General features: G+C 45.2%; 1 protein-coding gene across 9 annotated transcripts in view; it reads left to right on the top strand.

Moving 5' to 3' along the window:
* The window catches only part of ADAMTS18 (ADAM metallopeptidase with thrombospondin type 1 motif 18), a 157,602-nt gene that overhangs the window by 121,178 nt on the left and 18,074 nt on the right, over positions 1-18,350 (top strand). For 6 of the 9 annotated variants that reach the window (XM_089319367.1, XM_051847029.3, XM_089319369.1 and 3 more), the window contains one exon: positions 18,190-18,331. In XM_089319367.1, the coding sequence (XP_089175493.1) occupies positions 18,190-18,331 (142 nt within the window). Of the gene's footprint in view, positions 1-5,010; positions 5,548-18,189; positions 18,332-18,350 lie in introns of those variants that run through there. The other 3 variants (XM_089319373.1, XM_089319371.1, XM_089319372.1) reach the window with 3 other exon arrangements.

The raw sequence follows: 18,350 nt of genomic DNA, 5'->3' as shown, positions 1-18,350 counted from the left end.
CAGTGACTGCCAAGTGAACAGATGGCTTTTCATATGGAGGTATCAGCCTTTCACCGTGACACGTGGTCTTTGCAAATGCCCAGGTGGATAACAGGTGTATGTAGATGAGCCTGCCATCGGGTAACCCATCGTAGCCATTCATGACATGGGTCAGCTGGCCTGGGAGGAGGATGGTACAGCATCAACAATGCCTGCCTGAACCTCTGCAGATTTTTAGTCATATTAAACCGCCATCATTTTATAGGCTATAGTTTCCCCAGAGAAGAAAAAAAAAAAAAAAAAACAACACCGAAACAACCAACTTAGCTGCCTGTGCATTTGCGAGACTGTGTGTTCATTTCCCTTCGTGTTAAGTCTCTAGGGTGGTTTCTGTTCCTCTTGGTAAGTTGGGGCTGTTTGCTCATGTGGCACAGTGATTTGTATCCTGTGTGTAGAAATGACAGGTATTTGCACAGACACTGCACTGGCTACCAGTCACTGAGCCCTTCCACGCCCCCACTAGTGGACATTCATGGTGGTCATTTTGAGCTTCAATTCCTTACCTGCAAAATTAGGACACCAAGTATCCTCACTTGGCAGGAAAACGAGAGATTAAGTGTGCAAAAAGGCTAAGATACTTGCCTAACTCACACCACTAGGAAAAAGCAGAGGTGAACTTGAGGCCAAAGCTTCGCTGTTCAATGGGGTGATATCTGTTCTCAGTATGAGGCCTACTCTCTGCTCTTAGCAAATAACGAAAGCAAGATGAATGCAACAGTTACAATTATTCAGACTGAAATACAGTAAGCCTTCCTATGTTTAGCATTGCCAATTGTATACATTAGGTTTTTTATTATTATTTGAAAAATAGGGTCAGAGAGAGACATCCTCCATCTGTTTGTTTACTCCCCCAAATGGCCACAACAGCCAGAGCTGGGCCAGGCTGAATCCAGGAGCCAGGAACTCCATCCCGGTCTCCCACCTAAGTACAAGATCCCATGTAGTTGGACTGATTTCCACTGCTTTCCTAGGCTCATCAGCAGGAAGCTAGATTGCAAGTGGAGCATCTGGGACTCCAACTGGTGCCCATATGGGATGCTGGCTATTCAGGCTGTGTCTCAACCTGCTGTGTCACATAGCTGAACCCCATTAGTTGTTTTTTTTTTAAAGATTTATTTAGTTATTTGCAAGGCAAAATTAGAGAAGAACGAGAGACAGTTAGAGAGAGAGAATATCAATCTTCCATCCACTGGCTGATTCTCCAAATGGCCAGAATAGCCAAGACTGGGCCAGGCTGAATCCAGGAGCCAGAAACTCTATCTGGGTCTCCTATGCATATGGCAGGGACTCAAGTACTTGAGCCATCTTCTGCTGCTTTCCCAGGTGCATTAGCCGGGAGCTAGATCAGAAGCAGAGCGGCCAGTACCGTAACCAGTGCTTTGGTAAAGGAGGCCTGTGACACAGTGGCAGCCTAACCCACTGTGCCACAATGCTGGCCCCTTGTCTGATGATTTTGCTTAAAATTATGTCTTTCTGTCTTACGTATATTGATTAATTCACGTAAAGCCGTGTGTGTTCACTACGTTCTGGATGCTAAACAAGGGGACACAGTGTGTGTAACTGAGGCGTGCGGCATTCTGTGTCTTCAGTCTTAACAGACTGTTGCTCAGATGTGTAATTAATTAAACAATGTTCAGAGACGTGTATTTTGTTTGGTGAAACTGAAGCACTCAATTTATTTTCTTCTCCAGTCCCATGTGCGGGGGCACTGGATAGTCCTCTGAACAAATGCCATGCTACTGTGATATTTGTGATGACCTTGTGCAGCTCCTGACATTGCAGTAGAAATGAGTTTCCCTTATTGTGTGTGAAGGAGTGTGGAGTCCATGTGTGTTGAGTTACTTGGGGTAAATTTAGATGACATCTTGAAGTTTCCCTAATGGATTCTTAGACTTGCCAGAACTTTAGAAAGAGAAGTGAAAATATACAGGCGTTCTATTGTGTTTCACACTGACAGTAAATTAGGTATATAGTTAAGGATAAAAAATCCCCCTGCTATTATCAAATTTAGTGTTGGAGGGTACAGTGTAGCGTTACACAAATACATATTGAATTATAGATTGTGGTAAGTTCTTTGGAGGAAAACAACTGTAAGTTAAGAACAGAGAAGGAGATCATGTGTAGACTACTGGGTTGGTGAAGAATTCTCTGAGGAGTCCCATCTGGGGTGAAACTTAACATGTGAGAAGAACCAGCAAGGCAAGGAGTAGCAGATACGCAGGTAAAGGAAACAGCAATGGAAGATCCCATGTTGCGAATGAACTACAAAGAAAAGGTCCTATCTAGCTGTAGAAGGGTGAGGAATGGGCATAACGGGGTGTGAGATGGGTGTAGGAGGGATATCAGGCAAGAGATAACATCACCTGTGGTAAGGACTTTGGATTTCATGCTAAGAACAGCCACAGGGTTTTAAGAAAGTGAATGGTCTGAAAACTCACTCTGGCTGCTAAGTAGATAAGTGATGAGAGGGACAAGAAGTGAATAGGGGAAATTGGAACATGGTTCTGCTAGAACCGCAGGTCCACAGTGATAGGAGCGGAAATTGGGACGGTGACCGTGAAGGAGACGGAAGTGGAGAGTGGAAAGTTGTTAGGGACCTTACTGATGGTGTGTGAGGGAGAAGGACGCCCTGAGGAAGAGTCTCCAGCTACGATCTGACCACTAGAATCATCTTGGGAATAACTGGAAATAGCCATAGGGGTGGGGGAAAATACCACTTAAATCCCTTTGTATTAAGATGCATCTTAGAAATTCATGGGTATCTATTAAGTATTGAGTATGTGTTTAAAGTGCCTCAAAAAAAAAAATACACCCTTAGAATGAATGTGTGAATCAGTTGATGGAAACATCTAACCGCATAGCGGTCTGTCGTTTGCTCACTGAATACAACCCTGAAGTCCAAGTTCTATTTGCTAAGCTGCCTGCTGGGTGTAGCCGAAGAGTTGCCTATCAAGAATATGCCTTGACAAGAACCGTTGAACCTGGGTTAATAGCACCAATAAAAAGTTACCCACCCCTGGTGCGGACAGGCATGCTTATGGCTGGAAACAGGACTCTCACAGGTGTTAGAGAATTGTGTGTGGAGGCATAGCTCCTCCTGCCTTGATTTGTCGTCTGTGTCTGCCCCGTCCCTGAACAGCTATAGATAGAAGAAAGAGATGTCCTTGTTTGTGGCAATGGGAATGTCAGCATAGCTGTTCTTTACATTATTGCCATATGTTTCCTTCCAGATTTTAAGGTGTTTAAAATTCCTGTCAGAATTCCCATACTCAGAATCTATGCGAGTTCATTTTAGTGTGTACTTAGCAGGTTTCCCCTTGGAGGGAACCAGAGAAACCTATTAATCATCAGTGTCATGGTTGCAAGATCATGCAGTATTTTCTTCTGATTTTAAAAGCTCAGCATTTTCTAGCAGGTCAAGGGGCTGTGTGCAGGTGGTAGAGAGGGTTTCTTCTAGGCCCCGGTGGTACAGAATGAAGGATCACTCGTCGCATCATGGTTAGCGAGTAGCACCAGCCTTCAGCATTTACAAGGAAGATGTGTAGAAGACAACAGAAAAGGAATCACACACAATGTCACATGAAAGGTGTTTCCACCACGCACAGTGTGGTCAAGGGTGCAGACATGTAATTCGTTATGCCAGTTTCTGGATCTCTGTGTTTCCTAGTGTTCATGTCTGTAAGACAAGCCAACAGTACTCACTGTTAGGACTGTTAGAAAGATACTCATAATTTCAGTGCTTACAAAGTACTTAACATAGAATGTTACTGTCATTATTTTGCCTCCTAAGATGGGGAGAGTGTGTGTGTATTTTTTAATTAAACATTTTTCCATAGATAGCAGATTTTCACCAGGGGCCACATCTAGCTCCCAGAGCTGCATAATATTACAACAAAACAGGGCCATGTGTTAACATCAGGTAGTTTTTTAATTTTTTATAAAAATATGGACTTTTAAATCTCTTAAGGAAAAAGAAATTTTGGACCCTGTAGATGTTTGAGTTTGAAACTAGGCTCGCGGACCTCGCTCGAGAGTGAATGTCCCATTATGCCCCAATGTTGAGGTGGAAGGTCCCACCCCTTGTGTCTGTGCTGGAATAATGGGACCTCACAACACCTGTGTGATGGAGGCGCTCACTAGTGGTGTTCCTCTGACCCTCTCAGCTCTTGCGTTTAGAAGAAAAGACTAGGAGTTCTGAATCGAATTGAACTAAAGCCAAGATACTTTGAAATTGAACAAGGCAACTAACCCTTGAAATTTTAATTAACCCAAGGTATAGGAATTAGTTCTCTGGTTACTGGGTGTGTTGCTTCCTTCCATCTGTCCGTCTTTCCTTCCGTCCCCCCCCTCCCTCCCTCCCATCTGTTTCTTTTCCATGAAGCGTCTGAGCAGCAAACTTCCTTTCTTATGAGAGATACTGGGTTCTTTTTTTAAAAAAAGATTTATTTATTTGAAAGGCAGAGTTACAGAGGAAGAGAGGGAGAAACAGATAAATCTTCCATCTACTGGTTCTCTTCCCAAATGGCTACAACAGCTAGAGCTGGGCCTATTTGAAGCCAGGAGCCAGGAGCTTCTTCCAGGTCTCCCGTGTGGGTTCAGGGGCCCAAGCACTTGGGTCATCTTCTGTTGCTTTCTTAGGAGCATTGCCTGGGAGCCAGATTGGGAGTGGAGGAGTTAGGTCTTGCAGCAGCATCCATATATGGTGCTGGCACCGCAGGCAGCGGCTTTACCTCCTACGCCACAGTGAGGTATTGCATTCTGAGCATCCCAGCGACTTCATCCGCTTTGCTGAGAGCCCTTTGATCCGTATCTACGCAAATGTGCACAGACCAGGTTCCATGGCTGGACACATAAAACTCAGGCATTGGAGCTGGATGGCTCTCGGCTTCTGCTGAGGAGTCACAACAAAGTACATATCATTCCTGAGGAGAAATAACGTTTTAAAAAAAGATCTGTTTATTTATTTGAAAGGCAGAGCCACGTAGAGACACAAACAGCGGCAGCGGCAGAGAGAAAGAGAGGTCTTTCACCCACTGGTTCACTCCCCAAATGGATGCTATGGCCAGAGCTGGGTCAATCTGAAGCCAAGAGCCAGGAGCTTCTTCCATGTCTCCCACCTCGGTGCAGGGGCCCAAGGACTTGGGCCATCCTCCACTGCCCTCCCAGGCCATCGCAGAGAGCTGGATCGGAAGTGGAGCAGCCAGGACCTGGACCGGCGCCCACATGCGATGCCAGCACTGCAGGCGGTGGCCCCACCTGCTACCCCACAGCACCAGCCCCTGAGAAGTAACTTTTCTGTGACTTCATGACAAGCAACCATTTCTGTGTTGTTGTTTCTCTCGCCAGTTTTGTTCATAAACTAGACTGTCCCACTAGGTTTTCATAGTCTTGTTTGTAATTTAAGCCTTTGTTCTTAAACATAAATGATATGCAGGAAAACCACAACAAAGAGAAACACAGAGATGATGGAAAGTGCAAGCAGGATGACGGGGTCCTTACTTTGATATCTAACACCTGGAGTCTCCGCTGACTGTCTGCGTTGATCAGATTCGCCAGCTGACAAGCTGTCACCAGGCATCGTATCAGCTCCAAGCTGAGCCTTCTTCAGGCTTCCTTGAATCTAGGCAGAGCTCCCCGGCTCACTCACCTGCATTTTTTAGCCCTGACAGAAACTGAACCTTCGGATTGCTCACCAAGTACAAGGCTCTTCCAATATTTTGAAGTGGCTTTTGAGAGATGGGAAGGATGGCCTCAGTGGGAAATGGAGTTTTCTAAAATTGGTCAGTTCAGGGTCATCACTATCTCTTTATAAAGACAGCTCCTTAAACAAAAATAATAATTATAGTGATAATGATACGTAAGGGGAAATCATGAGTAGACACAAATGAAATCATAGGAACATAAGGCAATCCCCGGGTTCCACTGGGCACGTGTAATATGTTTTTAAATAATTTCTTTACTTTGTAAGGAGAATAAGAATTCAAGTTAACTCTCTAAGAGAACAGAACTGCAGTTTCACCATGTTGGAGAAGGATCACGCTTCCTTGGCTGCTGTCTGCTGAAATCTTGCTTTATGTACTTTAATTTTACCTAAAGGTTCATTGATGGCTTATACTAATGCCTGGGGAATGTGACCTATCTGAAAATAATCATGGTGCAAATTTAGGATTAATTAGACTTGCCTTGCTTGTATTTCTAAGGGAGTTACAGTTTCATTCAAAACTTTAAAATATGTTTGAATCCAGAAAAGAGATGAAATCCAGTAATGCAGCATTCTATCTATTTTATCTTTTAAAAGAATTTGGGTTAGTGCCCTTTATATTTAAATTTTACTTTATTCTCAGGAGAACATCATCAGATTGCTGGTCATTTTTAATCACACATTAACATCTCCCCAAAATTGATGGAACAGAGTTATTGTAAAAACTTAAAATTACAATAAGTAGTAAATTACATTTTCCCAAAGCTAGAATGTATCGTGATAGCCAAGTGATCCCTGGCTGTATCCTTTAAAGGGAGTTACAGAGAGTTCATGTGCCTTTCCATACGACAACTATGGATCGAACTGAAATGAGCGCTTTTAGAGCCAAAAATATGTTCACTTCAATATAAAAATGTTGACTGTGTTTTACAGTCCTGTGGGATGCTGAAATCAGAGTGTGGGAAACAGCTTAAATGAGAAGCGCTGTTCCGTCCACAGAAAGTGTAGGTCTGTGAACTAAAGCACTTTGTCTTTTGGCCATTGAATATTACTGCATGATTTCAGATTTCTTAGACAAGGATGGAAAATCTGGCCGAAGGGTAGGTTGGCCAAGACATGAAGATGGCTCCATGAGAAATGGAGGAGATATGATGGAACATCACACACACACACACACACATACACACACACATATAGATAGATAAATCCCTCCCTGCATAAGCCGTGATCATCTTCTTCAACCACTTGGGCATGTGTTGATTCTTAAAGTGAATCTCTTCCGTTTGCACCTTCTCAATTACTGATTAAAACAACAAAATATTAAACCTTTTTTGGGTACTGCTGCAGTGCCAGTTGTGAGCTGGATACAGGAGATGCAAAGCATGAATTAAAACATGAATCATGTCAGCAAAACTTTAAAGGGTCAGGTCTTGAAAGATTGTCAAGAACAGGCAATGATATGTGTATCCCGTTCTTGGAAGCCCCCAGGGTTAAAGAGACCATGTGTCTGAGAGGTCGGTGATCTGCGCTGCTCTGCTACTCTATGATTTTGGATAAATCACTTAAATTATCTGGGCCTCAGTTTCCTCACTGGGAAATGATCTCCCCGGGCTGAGCTAATGTCTTCCACCGTTGGCTCCAGCACTGTCCTGAGACGCTGTTTATGGCCCCAGAAACCCTCTGTCACCCCACGAGGACTTAGCTTTGTAGATTCCACCACTGGCATCAAATGTAGAACATCATAGAATGCTCCTCAGGGGGAAAAAAAAATTGAATGAGTGACATCCAATGGTAAAATTCATTCAAAAATGTGCTTTCAAATCGCAAACTCTTACATAGAGGCAGAAGATAAAGCCGATGAAAGCAGAGCTCCTCTCACCCAAGTCGCAGCAAAGGGAACCCAGGCCAACCTCTCCTGACCCCATTGCAGCCTTTAAGTCCTCTGAGGAGCCCCCGGCGGCTGCAGGACACAGTTTAAAAAAAAAAAAAAAAAAAAAACACACTGTATTTGATCATCTCTTAAGGCTGGCCTTAGAACCACAGTTTCCAGTGAAGTGCAGTGAGCAGCATTTACATGAGCGAAACTTGATCTCCTAAAATGCATTTGTGGAATCCATGTGTTTGCTCAAGTGCTTGCTTTCCCCTGAGTGAGTAATTTACACAGAGGCATTCTCCGCTGCCTTAGTTCATGGAAGACTCACCTCAGTCTGGAAGAGTAGCAATTCGCCCTCCCAGGGTGGTGGACTTGGCAGATGCTTCCAGCACTTCTGAGTGTTCTCTGCTGCAAGGCAGGACTAATCCAGTCCTGGGAATAACTGGCTGCTGTCAGTTAACCCCGAGAAATCAGTGCATGGCCTGATACCAAATAAAAGTGTCCTCTGCTTCTGGTTATTTTTATGTGTCAGAACTTTATAGAACGCCTTCATGGGAGGCTCAAGGTTTCGAGTAAATGGAAAACAGACCTTGCACTTGATCACTCAGCCATGAGTCAGCCTCCTTTTTAAATGCAGTCTCTCTCACAGACCTTCTCCTTGGCTCCAGATAGTTCAGCATTTGCAGCAGGTGGATGTCAGTTTCAACACTGCTGGCCTGTTGATTTCCTCCTTGGCCAGGGGAAACTCCTAGGGGTAATCAAGGATTTGTAGGATTGTCTTAGGCCTCAAATTCTTCAGGCATTCTTTAAGTCCATCGATCAGGTTTTTATTTTGACATATGTGCACTCACACACGTACCCGTAAATGACTTGGAGAAGAAGAGCTAATTTTCATGACCATGTATTGTGTTTCTTGCTGCCCTGGAGGATAAAAGCTGCTAATATACACGGACCCCCTGACACAAAAAGAAATAAATATTGATGTGGTAATCACAGACTTTCTGAGATCACTACAGATACAGTTGTTATACAACTAGTAATTTCCATGTATTTCAAGTTACTCCCTATCACACATAAACCTGGTCTCTCATTGTACTTATTAGTAAGTGGGAAGGTTAAAAGCCGGCTTATAGTTCAGTAATGTTTAAGATGTTATGAACACAGACAAACTGAACTAGTTCTGTATCCATAGATAGCTGAATCTGGTGTGCGTGTGTATGTGATGTAAAGAATTTGGAAGTGACAAGGTGAAAACTAAAGATCAGGGCTAAATTTATACATAATTTCGTTGAGAAACAGCACTTTCATCTGATGTAGATGAATAGGACACTTCAAAAATTCCTGGAAATGGCATTAAGACTAAGTTTATTTTGGTGCAAAGAAGAAATCTGCCTACAATAGGTCTTCACAATACTCATAGAAAGTACGTATTTTGAAGAAACTGTGCATGGACTTCAAAAAAAAGTTTACACCAAAGTAAACTGAGCTTAATTACATTTTTACACAACTTTTACATTTTTTATTATAAAGAATAAATTTTATGCATTCCATAGGTACTTTTTTTTTTTTTTTTGACAGGCAGAGTGGAGAGAGAGAGAGACAGACAGAGAAAGGTCTTCCTTTGCCGTTGGTTCACCCTCCAATGGCCGCTGCAGCCAATGCACAGTGCTTATCTGATGGCAGGAGCCAGGTGCTTCTCCTGGTCTCCCATGGGGTGCAGGGCCCAAGCACTTGGGCCATCCTCCACTGCACTCCTGGGCCATAGCAGAGAGCTGGCCTAGAAGAGGGGCAACCGGGACAGAATCCGGCGCCCCGACTGGGACTAGAACCCGGGGTGCCAGCGCCGCAAGGCGGAGGATTAGCCTAGTGAGCCGCGGCGCCAGCCTAACTGGCTTTGTTCTTTGTTTCAGAACGGTGGAAAATGCTTGGCTACTGTATCATTGTAAGAGGTCTTAGCAATGGAGGTTAAAACGTAGAGATTGGTTTTTGCTAAGATGTGCACTTAGGAAGTGCTAAGTTCTTTAGAAGGGACTACAGATGACCTTTTCCTGGTAGGTCTTGCCTTCCCTCTCCTCCTGCTGCTGCTGTTCATTCTGTCTGTCTGCCTCTCACACACTCACACACACACACACCTGTGTGCACACACACTACATGAGTCATCTTCTCTGGGCAACTGGCATGCAGTTGGAGAGGAGGTGAGGAAAGCGTCGTGAGTGTTTCATTAGAAGGTAACTTCATCCCCGTCTGATGGAGGGCGTGATTCAGGATGACATGATGACACAGGTTGCTGTCGTGTGGCTGAAATCCGATCACCTGTGTTTTTACAGCATTCCCCTCTGTAGAAGCCTTAAACAAATGAAAGGCTCCTCTTTCTATGAGGGGTGGGTTTTCCTCCTCTTTGTCAGACAGCACAAGGGTGTGTTTAACTCTTTGGAACCCCATTCTTTGAGTCGGTAGCAAGGACGAATCCTGCAGCTGAAAGGAGGCAGCAGCCTTTTGGAATGGCAGTAGGTGAGAAATAGGTTAACCAGAGCTGGTTTCTCGGCAGGAAAAGACATCTAAAGAAAATTACTATAATAAACAACTTCCTCCACTCTTTGGCAAAAGGAGATGAAGGGGTGGCCGGGAAGCAGGTGGACAGGCACATGGATCACTGAGATGACAGAGCGTGAGCACAGGGGATGAAGCATGAATTACCCTCCGGGGCGGCCCCTTCCCCGGGCCTCCCCAGCCGCAGGCACCCCGAGGGGAAGGGGCTGAAATGAGTCAAGATGGGCTTCCAGATAAATACAGTGAGAGGGAGAAGCCAGGCCAGGGAGCGTGCGCCGAGTGAGGACACCAAGTACAGAAGAGGTGGAGACGTAATGGAGAATAATTGAGAACAGATGCTGTCGAGCCGATGTCAGAGGAGGACCCAGAGGCACTTGGGCGATGGCACGTCGTTTGTCCGGAGGCCGCCCCACACTATTTGAAGTGGACCCCTGTTGACTTGTGGCACATACTTTTGTGACGGGATGGGGGACATTGATGGCTTGAATTAGAATGGGATTCGAGGTTTGGTGTGTCAGCCCACACCTGTGAAGCTGCCTAGCAGATGCGTTTCCATGTCTCCAGGGAGGGTCTTATGTTAGCGTCTCTCTGTCAGATGCGGCTCACTCACACCTAATAGGATGATACTTGCTTGAGTTCTTCAAGCTTGGAGGCAAACAATAAGGCAGTGAAAACTGGCTGATGTTCACATCACAAGGTTTTCTGGAAATCACGGAAACTGACAAGAATGCAAATTTGCACCTCAAAACCATCCCCTCTGTGAGACCGTGACATGTGATGCAATTTGAGACGCAGCACAGAAAGACCGGTCTATGAAGTCTAATGTGTCTCTGCTGTGAAGACCATGATTCCGGAAACATTGGACTGAATGCAGGGGAAAGTGCATGGGGGATCCAGAATCGCATGTGCTGGGCTGGTGGCATGGTGCACAGGATCAAGCCATCACCTGCCGTGCCAACATCCCTAGTTCAAGTCACAGAAGTTCCGCTTCCAGTCCAACTCCCTGCTACCGCACCTGGGAAAGTGGCAGAAGATGGTCCAAGGGCTTGGGCCCCTGCATCCACGGGGGAGGTGCAGACGGAGTTCCAGACTCCTTGGCCTTGCCTAGACCTGGCTGTCACAGCCAGTGGGGAGTGAACCAGCAGATAGAAGACCTTCCTTCCTCGCTCTCGCACGTTCTCTCACGCGCGCGCGCTCTCTCTCTCTCTCTCTCTGAGTGTGTCTTTCAAATAAATAAAATAAATCTTTGTACATGAAAAATCACATATTCTGAAATCAGATAGCTGTGTGTTCCCGAAGCAAAATGGCCAAGCTTGAACCCTGGATCCCAAAGTGACTCTTTGAACATGCTGCTGCATCCCAGTGATTAAAGTATTCCGTGAACCGTTAGTACAGTTTGTACATTTTTAGTTTATAATCCTGGACATTGTGTTTGCGAGCTTGAGAGACAGCTGTCGGGAGGGTTAAAAGCCCCATGGTCTCATTGTTAGACAGTAGTGAAGAGCTCAGGGCCAGTGTTACCGCTTCACGCTACCTGTGTCATATCGGAGCTGGGATATCTACCTATACTGTTGGAATATTATAGCGTTCTTTTGTAATGTTGTTAGCAATGTTTAAACATTGCATTATTTTTAAAAATTTGTGTCTAAGAGAAGGTTAGGAAGACATTTCTCTCTCTCTCTCTCTCTCTCTGCTTCTCCTCTCTCTGTGTAAATAAACCTTAAAAAAAAAAAAAAAAAGAATAAGAAGGTTATATAGAGAAGGAGCACCTGTCCACTGGTTCGCTCCTAAAATGCTCTCGACATCGAGGACTGGGCCAGGCCAGCGCTTGGAGTGGGAACTCAGTCCTGGCCTGCAGCATGGGTGGCAGAAAGCCAGTCCCTGGAGCCAGCCTCGCTGCCTTGCAGGTCTGCGTTAGCAAGAAGCTGAAGTCCGGGGGCAGGCCTGAGCATCAGTGTGGAGCCCACGTCCTCTGATACGGGGTGTCTGTGTCTTAGCCGGTGCTGTCGCTGCTGCACTAAGAGCCTGGCCTGCTTTCTGTTTTAAATGAGAGCACAGTGAGTTTCCTGGCACACAGAGAACGTGCAGCAGGTATTGTTAGTACTGTTTTTAAGCTATCACATGGATTATTGAGGATTAGGCACCAGTCTTTTAGCAGGAATCAAATAGACAGCTGGTCTGTACAGTCTATCTATAAACATTTGATTTTTCTGAGAACATTACATGAACTTCTTCAATTAAAAAAATGAAAAAAAAAATACAACAAAACTAGTTAGAGGAATCTGTGGCTTTCATGTTAAAAATTGAAAGTGAGAGCAAGCAAAAAAGAAAGTCTGCGCAAGATGACTCCAAGTGTCCTTTGTTTTAACTTGAGTGCCCCAAGCAGAAGCTGCACCCCCTTCCTTCTGAGGGCTGTGGTAGATTCCAGCTCCGCCCCTCACCCTCACTCAGGATCCCCCGCCCCACCCGACAGTCTGTGGTTTTCCAACGTGAGAAGCTGTAAATTTGATAACTCCGCAGCCGTGGTCCAGAGCTGCTGAGTGTTGTGTCTGGAGTCAGGTGGTTCCTGTGTTAAAGGTAGACATTAAACAGTTCTGCCAAGGACCTGGAAGTGTTTAAGGAGGGTGCTTTACAGCTGGGAATGAGAGAGTCAGTGCCAGTTGGCTGGGAAATTCTCTGGACTAAGTCCAGCTAAGTAGACGGAGCTCCTGGTGGTCTTTCCAAATGTGTGCATTTAACAGCTCAGCTGTGCCGTCTGACATGTGGCATGGGGTGGCTCGGAAGTGGCAGTACCGTGACGTCGTCCCAATGTCGAGAGCTGTACAGTGCTTCTGAGACCTGGGGAGTGTTTGGGTTCTTCCGTTGTGCGGAAAATGGCAACGGACTACTCTCGCTGTGGTCACTGAGATGTTTTCAAATAGGTGTGAATGATGGGAGCTCTGATTTGCAAATCGGGTAGCACCTGAGACCTGTGCCCCAGCATTCAGAGAGGAAGCGAGGACCTCAGCTGTGTGCTGTGCACGCAACTCCCCAAGCATCTCCTGCGTCCCAGGGGAGAAGCTGTCTGCCGCTAAGGTGATGGTGATGGTCCCACGGAGGTACTGGGGTATAAATAAGGCCACCTAATGGGGTGCTGCCACCCTCATCTACGAAGACAGGAAGAAGTCATTGTCAGAACACAGAGCCAGTGGGAATTTGAAAAGAAAACTAATTGTCTCTTAGAACTGATCCAGGTGAGAAACCGTGGACCTTCAGTTTGGGCCAGGCTGGCTTTGTGGGTGTGGGACCTGCAGTGGTAGGAGACTTGGTGCTCAGAAGGATTCTCTGTTTGGTTAAATGCGCCATTACTGCTGTCTGGAAATTCTCAACTTACATAAGGGACCTTGTACCTTGATATTGCAGAAATTTATACCAATTATGTAGCTTTCCTGATAGCAGAATTGATTTCTTAAACGTAGTTCAGCCTTTTGTTGAGAAGAGGGATGAAGGAGAGGTGTGCAGAAATGCTAGTCACGGGTCTATTTCCAAAGGATTAACTCTGCTCAGGCATCAGATAGGAAGAGATAGGATGACAGCTGTGTGCATGGTTGGCAATTTTTCTCCTCAATATAGGAAAAGGAATGCAAGGTTTTCATGATGGAGAAGTAAATAACACAGTGTGATAACTGACACATCCTCATCCTTGGTATGGATGGGCTTGGCTGGCCTATTTGTTTAACTTCTTACTTCCTTTAAGAAGCCTTTATGAGTTGATGTGAGAGTAAATTCTTAGCTTGCTGCTGGTTTCTATAAATATTCTCTTGCAGCCTACATAATTACACACATAAAACCATGTGTGAATTTATAGCTACAAAGACGTGAAAGTCAGCTTTGAGTTATTTGGCTTTGTGAAGCTGAGACCCTAGATTCCCTTATGCATTTAGTGAGTGCATTAGTATGTGCAGCAAATAAAATATAAACGGCACGTTGTGTATGCCACTGGCTGTAGAACTGTATTGGTCATACACACATAAACACTCACAAATAACTAGCTACTATGCATTTTATGAGTTTGTAATTTAAAAGTGCATGTTCCTGTGAACATTTACAGTAAATTCTGTCAGTTACTTTTCTTCTTGTTTTTGGCTGTAGTCATAGTTTTTTTTTTTATTACTTTGAAAATGGGAAGTGGATTTGTTCACCCTTAGTACTATGGAATATTCTATTCAGTGCTTTTCCGACTTGCAGCCTCCAGAATTTTACTTTTCTGTTCTGTGAATCTTTGCGTGTTTTCATGTCAATTGTAAGGAAGGAAAGGAATACAATAGAAGTTTTTCCTGGAGAGGAAAGAAAAATCTTCAAGGAAAACTCGACTTCTCTTTGTTGGTTTTGTGGCTTCTTGGATGTGTGCCGGACCACGTGAGAGCCACAGAGGGGCTTTCGGTGGTCGTGCAGTGTTCCTCCTCCGTTGTCACAGAAGCCTTTGCCTTCCCTTTGCCCGTCTCGCAGCACTGTTGAACCTGCTCAGCAAATGTCGCTGTGTTGTTTTCTCCTGTAGGTCTCCCCGTTGTCACCTTTGATGGGCAGCTGTTCACCTCCCTCCAGAGTTGTCAGGGCCTTGACCCAGGAAAGCATAAGACGGATGAGGGCACATCAGAGCAGCAGCAGTACATGTGCTCAGACAGGAGGCAGGCCCAAATGAAACGGAATGACGTTTCCTGGCCAGAAGTTTGGGGTGGCCCTGTGGTTCTGTTTGAGCCAGGACAACTCAGCGGACAGGTTGCCATTTCATGAGATAGGGCTGCGGAGCTGACTTTGTGGGGACAGGGAAGACCGTGACTGGTTCAGTGGAGATGTTGATAGTTGTCTTTTAAATATTCAAATGGAGACACTGAGTGGGCAGTTGAATACGTGAATATGGAGGCTGGAGCCTAGGATTCATCATAGCTCTGCATCTCCATGTGGTAGCCGTCAGCTGTGCATGGTTACTTACGTCTGCATTTCAATGAAATTCAGTTTTGTGTTTTGGTCACACTTAGCACGTCTCGGGTGCTTGCTGGGCACATGTGGCTCGTGTCTACTCTACGGAGCAGTACAGAATGGTGGTGTGTGAGCCCACTGCACAAAGTCCTCCTGGAGAGTGCTAAGGCAGAGTCAGCACTCTGGCAGTGGTCCCCACCTACGCTGAACTTCAGCCACAGGCCTAGCTGACAGCACCTGCTGGAGTGGGTATAGGTAAACAGGAACTGCTGAGAAGCTGGACTTAGAGGTACTGAAGAGGAGACAAGGAGCATTCAGCAAAAGACGCCAGAAGCTAAAAGCAAGGAGGTTGGAAAAAACTGGAGGACATAGATTTCTGGTAGGGAAAAAGTGATCAGCTATGTCTAATGGTGGTGACTTGTTGAGTAAGATGAGGACTGTTAGCTACTTGCATCTGAAATGTGCACTTGAAAGAGCAGTTCCCAGGATGCCCAAGGAGCACCTTATTGGGAGGACTGAATGAAGAAACGTGGAAACAGGGCAACTCTTAGAGGACTGTTAGAAGTAGAAAAATGAGACTTGATCAGCAGGACGTGTGGAGTTAATTCTTTTTAATTAGGAGTAGATACATGACAGCATGTTGGGATGTTAATGGGAAGGACCCATTGGACAGGGGCATTTCAGAGAGGCTTCTGAGATGGTGCCAGCCATGGTGGTGATGTGCTGGAGTAGGTGAGAGATGGAATCCGTGTGTAGGGAAGGAGAAGACTTGGACAGGAGCCGGGAAGGGTCACGCTTGGTAACAGAAGGGGAGGAGGAGCCCACGAGTACAGATGTAGACATGGCCTTGACAGTGGGTGACTATGCAAACTGTCCACTTACTACAGTCCAATATGCAACCATGCCCACCCCCAAAAGTGTTAGTTTCAGATACTGCTTGAATTGAAGCGGAAATGAAATGGAAATATCAAGCAGCATCAAGAGTATCTTCTGGTCACAAGAGTTCTCTCAAAATTCTACTTTGACTATTAATAAAGCTTTCGTTTCTATGTTTACTTAGTATCACATAAAACAGTAACAGACACACTGGAGAAATTCCAAGTAAGAAAAGCGTAACACTGATTCAAAATGAATGAAATGCTGTGTAAAGTTGAACACAGGATTCCAAGAACCAGTTGTAGGAAATGCAAAGTCCCAGAAGATCTTCAAAGACTCCCAGGACTTTGAGTTTGAGAGTCTTTCATTGGCAACTCATGAAAACTCGGTATTTGTTGAAATGGTACTGTTCTGTTCTGTTTTGTTGTGCTTTGGAGGGGGGGTAGGGCATGCAGATCCATCCGTGAACATGTTGATTGTTCCTGGGGAGCACCTCCCTTGATTTTCTTGGCACCTTGAAATAACATCCATGCCCTGGAAACTCAAGAGTGAGCCAGAATTTTTCTGGAGGCGCTTAAGCTAATAGCCAAGTGGAAACCATTTGGTAGCATCCTAAAGAGAGATGGGGTATAACAGAGGTCCTTGAATAGCTCCCACTCTCTCCACTGTAATTGAGGTGGGATCCCACCAGACAGAGATAGAGCCAGGGGTTCCTATTTTTAACTGGCAATCAACTTTGTGTTTTGGGCACGAATGCCCAGTTCTGGTGGTAAAGAATTTCCACAAGACTCATGGGGTGGGGGAGAAGAAGAAAAAAAACAGCTATTTATATCCATGGTTTGAGCTGCAAAGAAAAAAGAAAAAAAAAAGATCAGTTAAGAAAAGAGGGCATCAAGGAGACAAATGCTTTGTGTTTGCCCACATAAAAAACAAGGTGATACACTGCGTTGTTGAGGCTCATTTTTGTTGAGCTGTTATTTAAACTCATTCCCTAGGCACTTGAGTGATCTTACCCAAATTCTCTGTCCTCATTTTTTCTTTCACTGAAAAATAAGGCAGCTACATGACAGAGTTGCTAGAGGAATATTTTTACCCAGTGCATGGAAAATGCCCAGCGGAGGGCCTGGCACCTGGGAGGTGTCCGATAAGTGACTGCTCTTATTTTAGTGGTAAGACCTCATAGGACTGAACCGATTGCACTATATGTCTTACCAATCCCTGGTTCTGGTCATACTTCTTTTTACTTACCTGCATATCTAGGACATAGTGGATAGACACATTCTCTTTGGATACATTATCACTGGAAGAATTCTTGGAAGCCCACTGGGATTCCAGCGTTGATGGTTGTCACCTCCAAGTGGGGCACTCCGTGGTGCTGGGGTGCTTCTCTTGTGCCCCTGCTTCTCCTGGTACCCAGGATGAGCTTATCAGATGTGACTCAGGATAGATCATCAGTGTGTATTTACGTAGATGCGGGCTTAGCTGCTGTCTATGGCGTAGCACTATGTGTGCCATACTAGGCTTTTAGGTTAAGATTGAAATCCAGGCTGGCGGTGCCGGCACCCCGGGTTCTAGTCCCAGTTGGGGCGCCGGGTTCTAGTCCCGCTTGCTCCTCTTCCAGTCCAGCTCTCTGCTGTGGCCCAGGAAGGCAGTGGAGGATGGCCCCAGTGCTTGGGCCCTGCACCTGCATGGGAGACCAGGAGGAAGCACCTGGCTCCTGGCTTCGGATCGGCACTGCGGGCCGGCCGTAGAGGCCATTTAGGGGGTGAACCAATGGAAGTAAGACCTTTCTCTCTGTCTCTGTCTCTCTCTCTCTCTCACTCTCTCACTGTCTAACTCTGGCTATTAAAAAAAAAAAGATTGATAATTATTGTTCCTTCCTTTTAGTATGTATAAGGCTTTATTAATGGGATACCTAGAGTTGAAAGTTGTGGACTTAGGGTACTACTTAGGTGCTACTTTTTAGCAACTATCTAAATCATGGTTTTGACCATAGGAAAGTATGCATTTTAAGGTGTCATGGGAAAAATTAGAAAAAAAAAACACAGAAAACATACTTGGAAATAGTGAAGTAAACCAACTGAAGGTCCAGATGTCATCATGCTTATATCTTGAAAATGTTCAACAACATTTCTGGAATTCCAGGGTCTGACCTGTACCTTGATCTCTGATTTTATTTTATACTGCCCAGATTCTGATGCAAGGCAAAAACCCAGGGATAGCTTGGAAGTATGCACTTCCCAAGACCGTGAATGGAACGCAGCAAGCCACAAAAAGACACCACCACGCCTGGAGCACCGTGCACTCAGATTGCTCCGTCTCCTGCGGTGGAGGTAGCTGATTTGCTAATTC

The sequence above is a fragment of the Oryctolagus cuniculus genome, chromosome 18 (assembly GCF_051225735.1).
Source record: "Oryctolagus cuniculus isolate XC-2025 breed Fujian yellow rabbit chromosome 18, ASM5122573v1, whole genome shotgun sequence".
NCBI lineage: Eukaryota > Metazoa > Chordata > Mammalia > Lagomorpha > Leporidae > Oryctolagus > Oryctolagus cuniculus.
The sequence above is the reverse complement of the archived record's forward strand: the minus strand, read 5'-3'. Positions and strand labels throughout refer to the sequence as shown.